The sequence below is a fragment of the Triticum aestivum genome, chromosome 5B (assembly GCF_018294505.1).
Source record: "Triticum aestivum cultivar Chinese Spring chromosome 5B, IWGSC CS RefSeq v2.1, whole genome shotgun sequence".
In the NCBI taxonomy this organism is placed as follows: domain Eukaryota; kingdom Viridiplantae; phylum Streptophyta; class Magnoliopsida; order Poales; family Poaceae; genus Triticum; species Triticum aestivum.
Genome location: NC_057807.1, coordinates 655,417,452 through 655,431,525, shown reverse-complemented (window position 1 = coordinate 655,431,525; position 14,074 = coordinate 655,417,452). Strand labels below are relative to the sequence as shown.

Genomic DNA, 14,074 nt, shown 5'->3' with positions numbered 1-14,074 from the left:
TGTTGGGCTGCATGTTTTTAGCCTATTTGGCTTTATTTTTAGGTCTATTGGACTGTAATTTAGGCCTCCACATCCCCACAGTCATCCCCACCAATCGACGACTATTGCTCAAAAAAAAAACAATCGACGACTCTTCCGCACGGCCGCCGGCCTCGAAGCGTTTTTAGTCTCTTCCACCCCTTGGTGTTTCATCTCTTCCTCTACCTTCCACCCATGGTTCCTTTTATCTCCCCAAATCAATAAATATCCACCGCGATCCTTGTGATTCTCCTCTTCTTCCCTCTATTTATGCAGCTCTCCACTTTATGCTGTTGTCGACCTAGAGCCTAGAGCCATGGCCGTCGGTGCGAACTATGTTGGCCCAAGCCCCCCCCCCCCCCCCCCCCCGCCTTGCCGTTGATCTGACCTCTTAGTGAACCACACGTGACATCCCCGACGTCCTCCTCCAGCATCATCTGCGCCAGAGGTGCGGGCTCTCCTTCCTCCTTGTATCTTCATATCTAACTGATTTTTTTGAGTCAACTTTATTGGAAGTTCTAATTCCAAATCAGGATCTCTGGGAACGAGTGCGGCGGCCGCAGGGTGTAGTTTGGCGGCGCGCTGATGGATGCCGCGCAGAGCATGGGCAAGTCTACTTGATCCCAATCAAGTAGCACCTCTGTCGTCCAAGGTAGGAGCATGAAGATGAGTTTGCTCCCTTCGATCTTTCTCCAGATCTCGGCGTCTGTGCCTAAACTTTCGGTACTGTACTGAATAACTGATGCATGTGCTTTGCGGTTCCTAATGCATGCATATATAACTGCATATGCATGTTCCTTTTGCACCCTTTTAGTAATTTCTGACACTGGCGATTGGTTTGTGGCAAGGTTATGTACAAATGCACAAATTCTAAAATGTATGCATGAGTTGCTGCTAGATGTGTGCATATTTTGTGCGTTTCCTTTGAAGGGTGTGCGTTCCTTTTACAGATAACCAAACCTGCATCCATGTTAGTTTTTTTTGGCAGGCCTGACCGCCTGAGTCACACCTTCAGGTTTCCAGGCATTTATTTCAGTAAAACACATGCCCACATTTTTCAGGAACTATGCCATTTTCTATACACCAATGTTATTCTTTGTTGAAAAATGTACCAAGGTAAACAGTGGAAGCTAATTTCTATTTGGACGCATTAACATAGTAAGGGTCGCAAAATTATCTGACATGAAGCAAAAGATTTGCCTCGTCCATTAATTAAGTGGCATGGAGTCTCTTTGTTTCCTGGCAAGATGCATTCCTAATAGCCAATCAAATTATATTATCTTCAATTATTATGTGACAAATCTTATCAGACTACATGTTCCTTTTTACGTAAGTGAAAAAAAAATTCCGAAATAAAAGATACATTCAATTCCCATTGGAGACACTCTACAACAGACAAATATATATGTCTGATTTCATAAAATTGCATTAAAATGAATCAAACAAATCTATATTATATTTCTTTTCATGGTTTACTATTCTTCACTCCATGATCGTCCTCCTATGCAGTGATAGAACTCCCGCGGCAACGCATGGGGTGTCGTCTAGTATACTTAAGAAGTCCATCCCCACTATGGTATTTATCTTAACATGCAAGCTATCCACGTCATCAATAGTCCACCTCAGCATCAAACAAACCTCAAAAACAAATCTTTTCTTTTTATTACGCTCGCGTTGGATATGCATCACCGTTTCCGTGGAAGGAATAGGATTGATCGATGCGGCCGTCTCCGTGCAGCCGAATCATCCCATCCAAACCTGTGTCCTCGCCGTCGCTATCAAAGTCCGCAAACCCAACCTGAAGAAGAGCGTGAGCATATCTTCTGATGATTGGCCGGTCACTTCATGCACCTATTTACTGTTGTAGTTTTGGGTTTCATGTGTATCGATGGTGAGCTCGAGCCTTCGATCTGTTCTGGATCTGGTTTGCTTGTCTCATGATTTGCTTGATTTGGTGTTTCTGCAGATCTGGTATTATCATGTTTGTTGGCGCTTGCTATAACTCTGAGGTGCTTGCTACGTTTAACTGGGCGAGGAGACTACGACTATAACGCTTCTACAGTTGAAGGCGATGTACTCCTGTCCTTCAGTAGTTTTATCCATGTGCAACCATACATGCTATAGGTACACAATGTTCTACTTCTCCATCTTTTGTTTGCTTGATTAATACTACATATCAATATTCAATTTTGCTCGACCGTCATTGCCCAGTCTCAGATGCTCATGTTTCTTTGTCTTGTTTCTTGAGAGGATGTTGTTTTTCAGATAAGGGCCTGACAACGAATTAGCGCTTCTTGATGTGCAACCTAATCCTACTTCCCAAATTCATATATAACTATTTGGCAGGTTTGGTATGTACAAGCCCCATCTTATTCTTTATTTCAGGTTCTTTCAAGAATCAAGGCCGCCAAGGACAACCCAGGCCTGTTAGTAATACATAATTGTATTTCTGTTCCTTTAAAAAAATGTAGTAGTTGTGCTTCAGTTCTGTAAGTAGAAAGTGCAGGCTGCATATTGTAAGAAACTCATCGATTAACAAGATGCATGGTGTATACTTCTGTCTCTCCCCTGACCTTTACTTTTCTCTCTAGATGTTCTCTTCTTTTAATCCTTGCCGCTCTGGTTGCTCTGTATACAGTGCTGCCTGCTTATGAAATTAAAAGTCAACATGCACTTGCTGGGTATTTACTACATCTACAAGCCTTTTAGAAATTGTTGCTTTGGTTGGAACAAAAAAGATAAAAATATCCGAAGTCGGGAATTCTGTGTAGAAAATACAACCTACAGCTACCAGGCTTATATAAATTGTTCTCATTCTCAGGCTATACTAACTATTTGCTTACAATATTGCTTGATACCTCTGGATGTTTGGAGCATATATCTCAGCTTTAGCTCATGCCTTGCTTGATGCTAAATTTTAGGTGCTCTTTATCGCTACAATCATATGGGCGCCATAGTTTATTGTTATGTCCATATTTCATTTTTTTCCCAAGTCATTATAATCCAATCCATTATACTAAAATTCTTTCCGTGCTCTTACCTGCCAATTTGAACAAATGAGGATTGAAACAACTACACTGTAGTGTGAAATCTCTTTATGTTCATACAAACATATAGATTCTTTAACAATACGAATGTAAATATCAATAACTCATTGTATCTTAAGCTCATGCCATATTTCCTATTCATTCATTAGGCACAAGTTTTTCTCCAAATCCACTCATAGAAGATAGAAAGTTCCGCAGCAATGCACGGGGTATCATCTAGTATATATAAATAATAGGCCATTTTGTGCCGGCCCATGTGCCCCGCCTCTAGGCACAGGTACGGCCCTAGACATGCCGCGTGCTGGGCACAACCCGTTTAGCCCGTGCCATGGCTGGCCCATGGCGGGCCGAGCCGGCATGCTCATCAGGCCGGCCTCATATTTTTTTACAGGCCAGCCCAATATGTGGTTCGGGCCGTCAAACAAGCAAAACCCGCATTATCAGCTGGAATTTTCCGGGCCGGGCCCTGGATCTGCTAAAATTTGCCATCCGAAAAAGGATTGCCGTCCTCTTCGTAGCCCTATAGCCAACTCCCCGGCGCCACGCCCCCGTCCCCAATCCCCCCTCCTATTGGCGGCGGAGAGCACTACCCGGGAAGGGGCGCAGCTTCCCGTCCCACCCTGTCGCCGCGCCTCTGCCCTCCTCTCAAGCACTAATAGCTTCGTCGATCTGCGCCGACAGCCATCCTGGTTTCTCTTCCACGTCTCTGGCGAGTCTTGCGGAAACTGGTTTACTGCCTCATCCTCTCTTCGTCTTCTTGCATGCACTGCCCGATGCGGGCCGGTCACGCTTCCTGTGGATAGTACCTTGCATGACCTGAGTTTACTGAGTTTCTCCTAGCATGACTTGAGATTTCATGACGAGAAACTTAAAGGTCGATATTCTACTGATTCACACCATAATACATCATATATTTACATGCAATTTTTGTCCTGATAAAAAAAATTGTCCGGAAGACCCTTAGAACCAGATTGATGTAACTATATGACCTAAACTCCCTCCCTTGTACTTCTCGTGCAATTTGTAAACCTTTATTCCTTCTAAGCGCGATGAAAAACAGTGATCCTGCCTTTTCGTCAAAAAAAAGTCCTAAAAGCATATGGTGCAGTCAGGATCTTCATTAGATATAGGTCAACTTCCACTTGAGCTTTTAGTTATAACTATGCTATGCCAATAATTAGGGCATTCTTTCATTATAGGTCCAGGACATGCCTACAAAGAATCAAGAATGTACACGCACGGGAGGAGAAGCAAGCACATGTAAGAAGAGAAAGGCTTCTTTACAGTCCAACTCCAACCGAGAAGGTGAGCCATTCCTGGTCCCTGTTGAATTGTGAATTATAATGGAACTAGTTAAAATATATTATTAATGCTATTACTTGTTCATTACCTGCAGATTCTCCGCCTCCGAGGGATGGTTTGTTTGTTTTGAGGACACCTAGGGATTGGAAGCGTTCGATCCTAGTATTGGATCGGACATCCCTGAAATTATTTCTTCCGATAAACGAAAACATCATTTTAAAATATATGCAACATAAAAACGTACTAATGAAATGAAACATTGCTTCCTAGGTTGGTTCAATGTTAAAAGTCTTGTTCGACAGAAACATGTTACTCATGTGATTATTTTTTTTGTTTGGTTGAAACTTGTCTGACCAAAAGTTATTCCTTTTATTTTGGCATGTGCCAGTTTTATCTTGCATATTGGCTCCGAATGCTAATTGATACACATTTTCACCTATTGCACCAGACCTTTCACGCATATTACGCAAGAGCCTACTTCCCCGTGGTTATCCTATGCCATCTAAGATTGCTGGCAAGTTATTATTTTCCATTTTTATGATTCTCCCCTCCCGTTATTTTCATATGTTTCAAGATATTTATTCTAGCCCTCATGGTATGGTATGTTTCTTCAATTAGGGGGCATGCGCTTGGTGAATACATTTGAGCTCTGCTTTGGAAATTTAGATGGCTACAGTGAAGAGCAAACCAGTACTAAGTTGCTTGCTTTGAGCCTATGTCAATCCATTGTTTCACTTGCTGCTTTTAAGGGTAACAATGCAATCGTTTGGTTATAGGGATTCCAAGTTTTTTAGGTTAATCAGTAACAAAAACTTTGATCCTGTGTAGGTAAAACTAGACAGTTAACATGCACAGGCACAATCATACAGCACACAACATCCAGCATGAGCATTCTAACCTCTGCGAGCTTGATTAGATCCTCTGAAGATGAAAGTAAGATGCTTGATAAACTGGAGGTTAGTGCTACTAGTCAATTTTCCATCCTATTGCTTTGTTATGCCCATGAGATGAAGATGATACAGTTTGTACTTGCATGCAGATTAAGGTGCGCCTGCCCAATGGCAAGCTTGTTGTAGGAAAACTGTGGAAATATGATCTTTATTATAATATTGTTGTTGTGAACACCAAGGCTTTTCCAGAACTTCGTGCAGCATGCTTTCATAATGAGGTGCTAGCTATTGTCAAATAATTGTCAAATTCTCCCAAAGTAAACTGGTAGCTATGGACGAGTTTTTGAATCTGGAGAATTAATGGCTACAGGTGGGACACTGTTGTACAAAACTTGCAAATACGATTGCCAGCAACTCATGGCATTTACTTGTAAGGACACAAAGGTATTTACCGTAATCTTTTATCGCTCCATAGAAAGATTAATAAAAAGAAACTGGTAATATGACTAGAGCAGGACTTTTTTGTTCGCATTAGTAAGATATTCATACATAATATCTTCAAAATTGTTCATATTGAACAATATTATATAGCGTACCTAAATATGAAATATATTATTCTAAACAAAGCATGTTCACAGCCATTGTATTCTGTGCTAGGCTGGAATTGGGAGCCCCATTATTGCTGCTGATGGAAAATTCATAGGCATGAGCTTTTTTTATAAGGATGGAGCTCCTTTCTTACCAATCACTATCCTCCAGAAATGCTTAAAGCACTTCAATGAATTTGGGTATGTATTAAAGTTCTTACTTGTATTACTTGGAATTTATTTAGTTCAGTCGCATGTTGCCAAGATACTAAACAATTTTCTACCACTCTCTTATCATTTCTTTATTGTGAAGATATTAGGTCAGGACTTGAGATTGAAATTAGGATATCATAGGTCGTAGCTAACATTTTATGGTTCTTAAATTGATAAGTTTATTGGATGGATACTTGGGAGATGCTAAAATTATGCTGCCACTACCCAACTGATCAGTGGTAGCCACGATGGCTACACGGTTGGCTCGTTCGAGTATTAACCGCTGATAGGAGGGTCACATCCTATTCATCTGAGCCACCAGAAACCAGCTATTTGTTGTAGCCACTAGCTGCGACTAAGCAGTTCTAATCCCCTTAATATATGCTGGTCACGGTTCCCTGGGTGTTACCAAACTTGCTTTTGCTACCCTGGGTTCTGTGTAGCTGATGTTACTTGTCTCACATGTTTAGTTCTATGTAGTTTTATGTCATCTATATTTCTAGTTGATCTATTGTTAGTAAATATATTGAATGATCAATGATGTGATATGTGTAGGAGAGTTCTGCAGCCATGGCATGGTCTGAGGACTGGATCACTTCAAGCTGAAAAACTGTGTGTCCGTGAAGAAGTACATGACAGCTTCCCCCATGCACATGGCATTTAAGTACAGAAGGTGACTATCCACCTCATGTTAAGTATTGTCTTTCATTGTGTTGTTATGCTGTTTGTATGTATACTAGTAACAGTGCACCTGCAATGCACGTGGTATCAATTAAAATAAATAACATGTTTCACGCGTAAGAAGTTGAAATGAACATCTTAAGAAATATGTACTCCCCATTTCATTACCAAGAAAACATAATTTCCATGAAAACATAGTTCCAAGTGCAAGAGAAGATCCTTTGTAACTAGCTTCAAACATGATATTGTTGCAATATTTCACTTGGCAAATCAAGAGATGGGAAAATTCCATTGAAATATCTACAAGAGTTAAATAAATGAGCTGTAAAAAAGGGAACAAAGAGGAACCTAGAAACGTTTCATCCCAAAAGAGCGATACTTACCCAGTGTACATTTCAAGTACTCTGTCACTGACAAAGGCCCCTTCTAAGGAACAAAGGTTAGAACAATAAAGACTAGCATTGGAATCCTTTTAATCATCGCCAGCAGGATATTCATATCGGACCCACTTTTCGAAACCTTCAATTGTTAACTGGACCAAGTCACTGCTTGCATTCACTTTGCGATGACCCTTCGACAATTTTTTCTTCTTGATTCCCATGCAATCAATTGACTTGATCACATCAAGGGATTTAACCAATAGTTTCGCAAAAGCTATTATATTATTGGAGTAATCCCTATTCTGGATCAGAGCATGGGATGCCACTTTTTCAAGAACCTCATTGGGCAAGTTGTACTCTAGCAATTCCCAACTCTTTCGGAATTGCAGCTTTCCTCTTCGCTATAAATTCACATGCTTTTTTATATTGGTTCTGAAAGCAATGAAGATTTTGCAGCTGAACAAGTAGAAAATATTAGTATTTCAAATAAGTTGAAATAGAGATAAAGAATATAGAAGAGGACAATTTTTGTATTTGACTTACCTGCTGTTTTAAGCCTTCAAATGTGTCAACCTCACTGCCCTTTTCTTTATTGTTTACATCAACCTCTACAAGGTGTCCAATGTCATTGTCAGCCTCATCGTCAAAAACATCATCTTCAATACCTTTGTCCAGTTTGTAATCCGTTTCCATGTTATAAACCTTTTCTGCTGCATAACAACTATCCTCGAGTTTCTTGATCTGCAAAAAAAAATCTAGCATTTCACATATGCCGGTATGAAGGCAAAAATGTTGAGTATGTAAGTCAACACTCATAGGCTTAGTGTTTACCTGGGTGATGCCATATATCTTCATTTCCTTAAACCGTTCGATATATAATAAAAGATGAAATCCACAATCAAAACTGCAACAATTGCAATTGATTACCAAATAATTATTTGTTCTAGAATTTGAGGTATCCACTTACTTGTTGTCTTGAGGCTCAACATATGGAATTTCGTGAGCATACGAAGAGATGTCGATGCCGTGCTTACTCAAATATGACTCCACGCAAACGGGCCTGGCTCGTGCAACGTGGTGGCACTTTAGCGCTGGTTCGTGACGAACCGGTACTAAAGGGAGGGGACCTTTAGTCCCCACTCTTTAGTGCCGGTTGGCGAACCGGCACTAAAGCCCGTCACGAACCGGCACTAAAGGCCGGTTCTGTACTAGTGTGATAGAAAAAAAGAGTTGAATAGCATTCTTTCAGTTGACTGCATATTCTTTGATTTGGAACTCTTTTTCTTGAAGGGCATCTGGGGTTCAAGTATCAATCTGAACCAAGCATCTGTTGATCTCCTACTTTCTGTGGTCAGCATGGTTCCAGGGTTGATCAAGGTTGTTGGCATGTTGCCACACTAATTAGTCATCCTTGTCTTGTGGTCATCAGATCTTTTTCATTTGCCTCTGTGGGGCAGGGTATGCTGTATTTGCGTTCATTAAGTTCTTGATAATCTTTTCTTGCATTATTGGCAAGCGCCTCCTTTCAAGAAACACCGGAAAGATAGTGACATAATGTTATGTCCAATTGTATAGCATTAAGGAGCATTGTTCTTTTTGTATATTTCTGATTCCAAAGCCTTTGCATCCTCTGCAATTGCAACACTACCAATTATTCTCTTCCTGTTTATTGTTGATTACATATGAAAATTTTCCATGTCTGAGTTTGACAGTAGTGTTTTTTCAGATACTTGCTCCAATTGTTGATGATGGTCACATTTCCTTGGTTGTTGTTTCCGTCAAGATGAAGACGAAGTATGTCCTTTACTCTGCTCCAGGTTTCCATCAAAAGCAGGCAAATACTGTGTTAAAGGGGCTGGAGTCATATTTGAGTAAGCACGACATCGACATCTCTTCGTATGCTCACGAAATTCCAGATGTTGAGCCTCAAGACAACAAGTAAGTGGATACCTCAAATTCTAGAACAAATAATTATGTGGTAATCAATTGCAATTGTTGTAGTTTTGATTGTGGATTTCATGTTTTATTATATATCGAACGGTCTAAGGAAATGAAGATATATGGCATCACCTAGGTAAACACTAAGCCTTGTTCTTTTTAATTTTTGTTCTATTCAAATTCTAGAACAAATAATTAATGCCTCAAATATGCAGGCTGAGGTGTTAAAGTTTAGAAAGAAGCTTGTAAAACGCCTCCTGGATGATCCAAGGACCAAAGTCAATGAAGCTGACAGTACAGTTGACACTGCCCACAGTACTGACACTGACAAGGTTGAGGAAGTTCCTCCTCCACACACTGACAAGGTTGAGGAACTTCGGGGTCCCAATCAGTGCGATGCCCACACAACAGTTGATGCTAACGAGGCTGAGGAACTTCGGGGTGCCGTTATAGCTGACACTGTCCAGGACATTTCTCCTCGAGGCACTGTCCAGGACGAAGAGATGGATGAGGGCATAGTTGTAGCTGACACTGCCCATCAGTCTGAAGCCCACGTTTCTCCTCGAGACACTGTCCAGGACAGCACTCTAGCCGTTGTAGCTGACACTGCCCATCAGCGCGAAGCCCACGTTTCTCCTCGAGGCAGTCCTGTAGAGATGGATGAGCACACTGAAGGCTCTCCCGTGATCTCCGAAGAGGTAGTGATGGATGAGGGAGAGACTGTCCACGCCGAAGAGATGGATGACTCTCCTGTGAACTCCGATAAAGCAGAAAAAGAAGAGGTGGATGAGGACAGTGAAGACTCTTCCGTGAGCTCCGATACAGCAGAAAGGGAAGATGACAAGGAAGGTGGTAACCGTAACCCCGATACAACAGACATTGAAGACTCTTCCGTGAGATCCGATACAGAAGAAAAGGAAGATGACAAGGAAAAGGCTCAGGAAGGTGGTAAGAAGAGTGCTGATAAGAATATTGCTGATACAATAGCAAGGACACCAGCAAGGAAACGTTGCTGGAATAGGAGTGCTGATAAGAATACTGCTGATAAGAATACAACAGTAATGACACCAAAAGAGAGACATGACAAGAGGAAGAGGAACTTTTCCGCCAAAGCGGTGTCTCCCGTTACTTTTGGGGTAAAGGAATTATTGCCTGCTACAGACTGTGAGGAGATCTGTAAACTTCTCAAAGAGAAATAGTAAGTTTATTCATTTATTCACTGAACTTTTGACTCTGCTAGGCTCCGTTAGATGTTTGTATTGACAGCCTAGGCATTGCATTCGGTGAGACAGGGGTTCGCCTGTTTAGTTTTATCAGTAAACTCATATATTGTTTTTAATTGGTGAAGCAATGGTGATGAAGTGTTAAATTTGGGTGGGACTATCATGACGGGGGCTCAGCTGCTGAAGTGTATAGAGGATCCTAAGAGTGCCCCGAATCTTCTGGGTGTTTTTGTTGAATGCCTCAAGCAGGATGATAACAAGAACGGCAATAATAATAAAAGAATAATTATCCAACCACAACATCAGGTAAGTTTTGTGCAAGAAACATAGCCTTGGTTGTCAGTTAAAAGCTGGTCTGATAGCAAATTATTTTTGAGTGCAGTTGGATGAAGAATTTGTGCAAGTGATTAAGAAAGAGATCGGGAGCAGCAAAAAAGATGGAGGGTAGAGCAGAGATTCGTAAGTAGTCCAGTATTCTACTCATAATACACTCAATGATAATACATCAACATTCTAATACATGTTAGTTTTTGCAGCTATTTTGTGCTATCACTGAAGAAGATCCTAACACTCAAAAACAAGAAGGCATAATTCTTTTCCTCGATAGTGAGCAAAAAACCCAGGTCACTGCCTTGCATGCCAATGATAATAAGATAAGCGGTGGTCAGATTAAGACCATCAGTGAAAAATTTGCGGCATATTGGCCCACATATGCCTTTATGAATTTGAAATGGCGATCGTCTATATGCTATATCCATGGGAAACCATCAGCGGGTATATATCTATGGGAGAGCATGATTGGGCAGTTTAGCCGGATCTACCATGTCAAGGAAAATAATCTGTAGAGAAACATGTGAAAATGTATGTAAGTTGACAAAATATTGGTAAGTAAAATCCAGGCCAATTTGAAACATTTAGAGGTTATTAAGTTACATACATACAACAACACTGGAGATCCAATTAGATCTTTGACCTATTTCTTTGATCTTTGATGCCCTTTACCAGTAATTTGACAGTTAATTCAGTCAAGTTCCATTCCACTATTTTATCAATATCTTCCACCATTTTCATTAACCTTAGATCTATAACTGATTGAGAACAGGGGGCCAAGAGCCAAGCCAGTATGACATACATATATAGTTTGTAGGTGCGCTTCCTCTTGTTCCTGCGTCACGGAGTTGCTCATAAAAACTTTTCACGTTCTTAACTGGAATATCCAATTCCCTCTTGCACTTGGAACTATGTTTGCTATTACCAAATTTTTCAATCGAAAATGTTTTCCATTTGTTCATTACACCATACCCCTTAGCTGCAGCCTCAAATAAGTCAATGCCAACAGGTCATCCTTGGGGCCCAATCTTAATGTGTAGTTGTCAGTGTTAACTCTGTTACCAGAAAGGTTGTCAGACTATCAGCTGGTTTGGTTGTGAATTTTACCAATAAGGTGTTGCCTAATTTTAGTCTTCTGGTCGCTCTTTTCTGTTTCTCATCATGACCAAACCACCTGATAGTCTGACTACCTTTCTGTTAAACAGAGTTGACACTGACAACTACACATTAAGATTGGGGCCCGAGGATGACCCTGTTTAGATTGACTTATTTGAGGCTGCAGCTAAGGGGTATGGTGTAATGAACAAAGGGAAAACATTTCCGATTGAAAATTCTGGTAATAGAAAACATAGTTCAAAGTGCAAAAGGGGATTGAATATTCCAGTTAAGAATGTGGAAAGTTTCTATGAGCAACTCCGTGACTGCGGGAACAAGAGGAAACACACATGCAAAGTATATATGTATGCCATACTGGCTTGGCTCTTGGCCCCTTGTTCTCAGTCAGTTATAGATTTAAGGTTAATGAAAATGGTGGAAGATATTGATAAAACAGTGGAATGGAACTTCACTGAATTAACTGTCAAATTACTGGTAAAGGGCATCAAAGATCTGAGAAATGGGTCGAAAAATCTGATTGGATCTGCAGTGTTGCTGTATGTAAGCAACCTAATAACCTCTAAATGATTCGTGTTGCCTTGATTTTACTTACCAATATTTTTTTAACTTACATACGTTTTCACATGTTTCTCTACAGATTATTTTCCTTGACATGGTAGATCTGGCTAAACTGCACAATCATGCTCTCCCATGGATACCCGCTGATGGTTTCCCACGGATACAACATATAGAGGATTGCCATTTCAAATTCATAAAGGAATATGCGGGCCAATATGACACTGTACCTGTGAGTGCTGACTTACATACTCAACATTTTTTGCCTTCATATCGGCATATGTGAAATGCTAGATTTTTTGCAGATCAAGAAACTCGAGGATAGTTGTTATGCAGCAGAAAAGGTTTATAATATGGAAACAGATTACAAACTGGGCAAAGGTACTGAAGATGATGTTTTTGACGATGAGGTTGATAATAACATTGGACACCTTGTAGAGGTCGATGTAAACAGTAAAGAAAAGGGTAGTGAGGTTGAAAATTTGAAGGCTTAAAACAGTAGGTAAGTCAAAAAAAATTGTCCTCTTCTATATTCTTTTGTCTTTATTTCAGCATATTTAAAATACTAATATTTTCTACTTGTTCAGCTGCAGAATCTTCATTGCTTCCAGAACCAATATAAAAAGGCATTTGAATTTATACCGGAGAGGAAAGCTGCAATTCTGAAAGAGTTGAAGGAGTTGCTAGAGGAGTACAACTTGCCCTATGAGGTTCTTGAAAAAGTGACATCCCATGCTCTGATCTAGAATACTCCGATAATATAGTAGCTTTTGTGAAACCAATGGTTAAATCCCTTGATGTGCTCAAGCCAATCGATTGAGCTATCAATGATTGCATGGGAATCAACAAGAAAAAATTGTCGAAGTGTCGTCGCAAAGTGAATGTAAGCAGTGACTTAGTCCAGTTAACCAATTAAGGTTCCAAAAAGAGTGGGCCTGACATGAATATCCTGCCGGCGATGATTACCAGGATTCCAATCCCAGTCTTTACTATTCTGACTTTTATTCCTTAGAAGGGGGCTTTGTCACTGACAGAGTTCTTGAAATGTACACTGGGTAAGTATCGCTCTTTTGGGATGCAATGTTTCTAGGTTCCTGTTTGTTCCCTTTTTAACATCTCATTTATTTACCTCTTGAAGACATTTCAATGGAATTTTCCCATCTCTTGATTTGCCAAGTGAAATATTGCAACAGTATGATGTTTGCAGCCCATTTTTCTGGTCCAAGCTAGTTACAAAGGATTTTGAGAAATTGGTAACATTCATAAATTTCCAAGCTCTATTGCCTCCCTGTCACTAACTATTTCTTGCCTAATATATCTTGGTTTCTTCCTAAGCAGAAATCATGGTTAAAATCTGCACTTCAGAGGAGAGGGGTAGCCCTAGATCGCATCAAGTACCTATTTCTCTTTGTGTTTGAATCCTCGAGGTAAGAAATTTTGTTCTCTATTTTGTTAAAAATTAACTATCCTGTATTACAGCAATGACCACTGTCAGTTAGCATTTTGAGAATACTATCTTGCTGATCAAGTTCTTCTCTTATGTTCCCAATTGATTAGACAACACTGGGGCCTGATTGTCATATATAGGCCTTCCAGTGGAAAGAGTGCAACTACCACCATGTACTTGATGGATTCACTGGAAAAGGACAACTCAGACTGTGTTTTTGATATTGCTGAAAGGTAACTATTCCCAAAAGTTAGGAACGTTTAGCGGCTGCACTATGTGTTGTATGCTAAGTCAAAACAAATTTGCATCTATAGTGTACATTTTTGTGGTACACTCTGAAACCTAGT

The 14,074-nt window shown here is 40.3% G+C and overlaps 2 protein-coding genes and 3 long non-coding RNA genes across 5 annotated transcripts; all 5 read left to right on the top strand.

Annotated features, from left to right (window-relative positions):
* The first annotated feature begins 382 nt into the window (after positions 1–382).
* On the top strand, positions 383–2,117 carry LOC123117438 (uncharacterized). Its single transcript, XR_006457375.1, has 3 exons — positions 383–466; positions 552–670; positions 1,985–2,117. It is a non-coding gene; the product is annotated as an uncharacterized lncRNA (long non-coding RNA).
* Positions 2,118–4,233: 2,116 nt separating this feature from the next.
* LOC123117435 (uncharacterized) lies at positions 4,234–5,686 on the top strand. The gene is made up of 6 exons (XM_044538191.1): positions 4,234–4,370; positions 4,462–4,482; positions 4,816–4,881; positions 4,986–5,117; positions 5,196–5,323; positions 5,407–5,686. Exons 1-6 carry the CDS (start codon positions 4,274–4,276, stop codon positions 5,554–5,556), a joined length of 594 nt encoding a protein of 197 aa, XP_044394126.1. The 5' UTR covers positions 4,234–4,273; the 3' UTR covers positions 5,557–5,686.
* A 226-nt stretch (positions 5,687–5,912) lies between these two features.
* On the top strand, positions 5,913–8,970 carry LOC123117437 (uncharacterized). The gene is made up of 3 exons (XR_006457374.1): positions 5,913–6,045; positions 6,613–6,730; positions 8,845–8,970. It is a non-coding gene; the product is annotated as an uncharacterized lncRNA (long non-coding RNA).
* Positions 8,971–9,000: 30 nt separating this feature from the next.
* Positions 9,001–9,413, top strand: LOC123117920 (uncharacterized). Its single transcript, XR_006457559.1, has 3 exons — positions 9,001–9,056; positions 9,166–9,192; positions 9,272–9,413. It is a non-coding gene; the product is annotated as an uncharacterized lncRNA (long non-coding RNA).
* A 49-nt stretch (positions 9,414–9,462) lies between these two features.
* Positions 9,463–12,747, top strand: LOC123117434 (chromatin-remodeling ATPase INO80-like). The gene is made up of 5 exons (XM_044538190.1): positions 9,463–10,254; positions 10,405–10,585; positions 10,662–10,738; positions 10,816–10,902; positions 12,586–12,747. Exons 1-3 carry the CDS (start codon positions 9,560–9,562, stop codon positions 10,725–10,727), a joined length of 942 nt encoding a protein of 313 aa, XP_044394125.1. The 5' UTR covers positions 9,463–9,559; the 3' UTR covers positions 10,728–10,738; positions 10,816–10,902; positions 12,586–12,747.
* Positions 12,748–14,074: the final 1,327 nt, after the last annotated feature.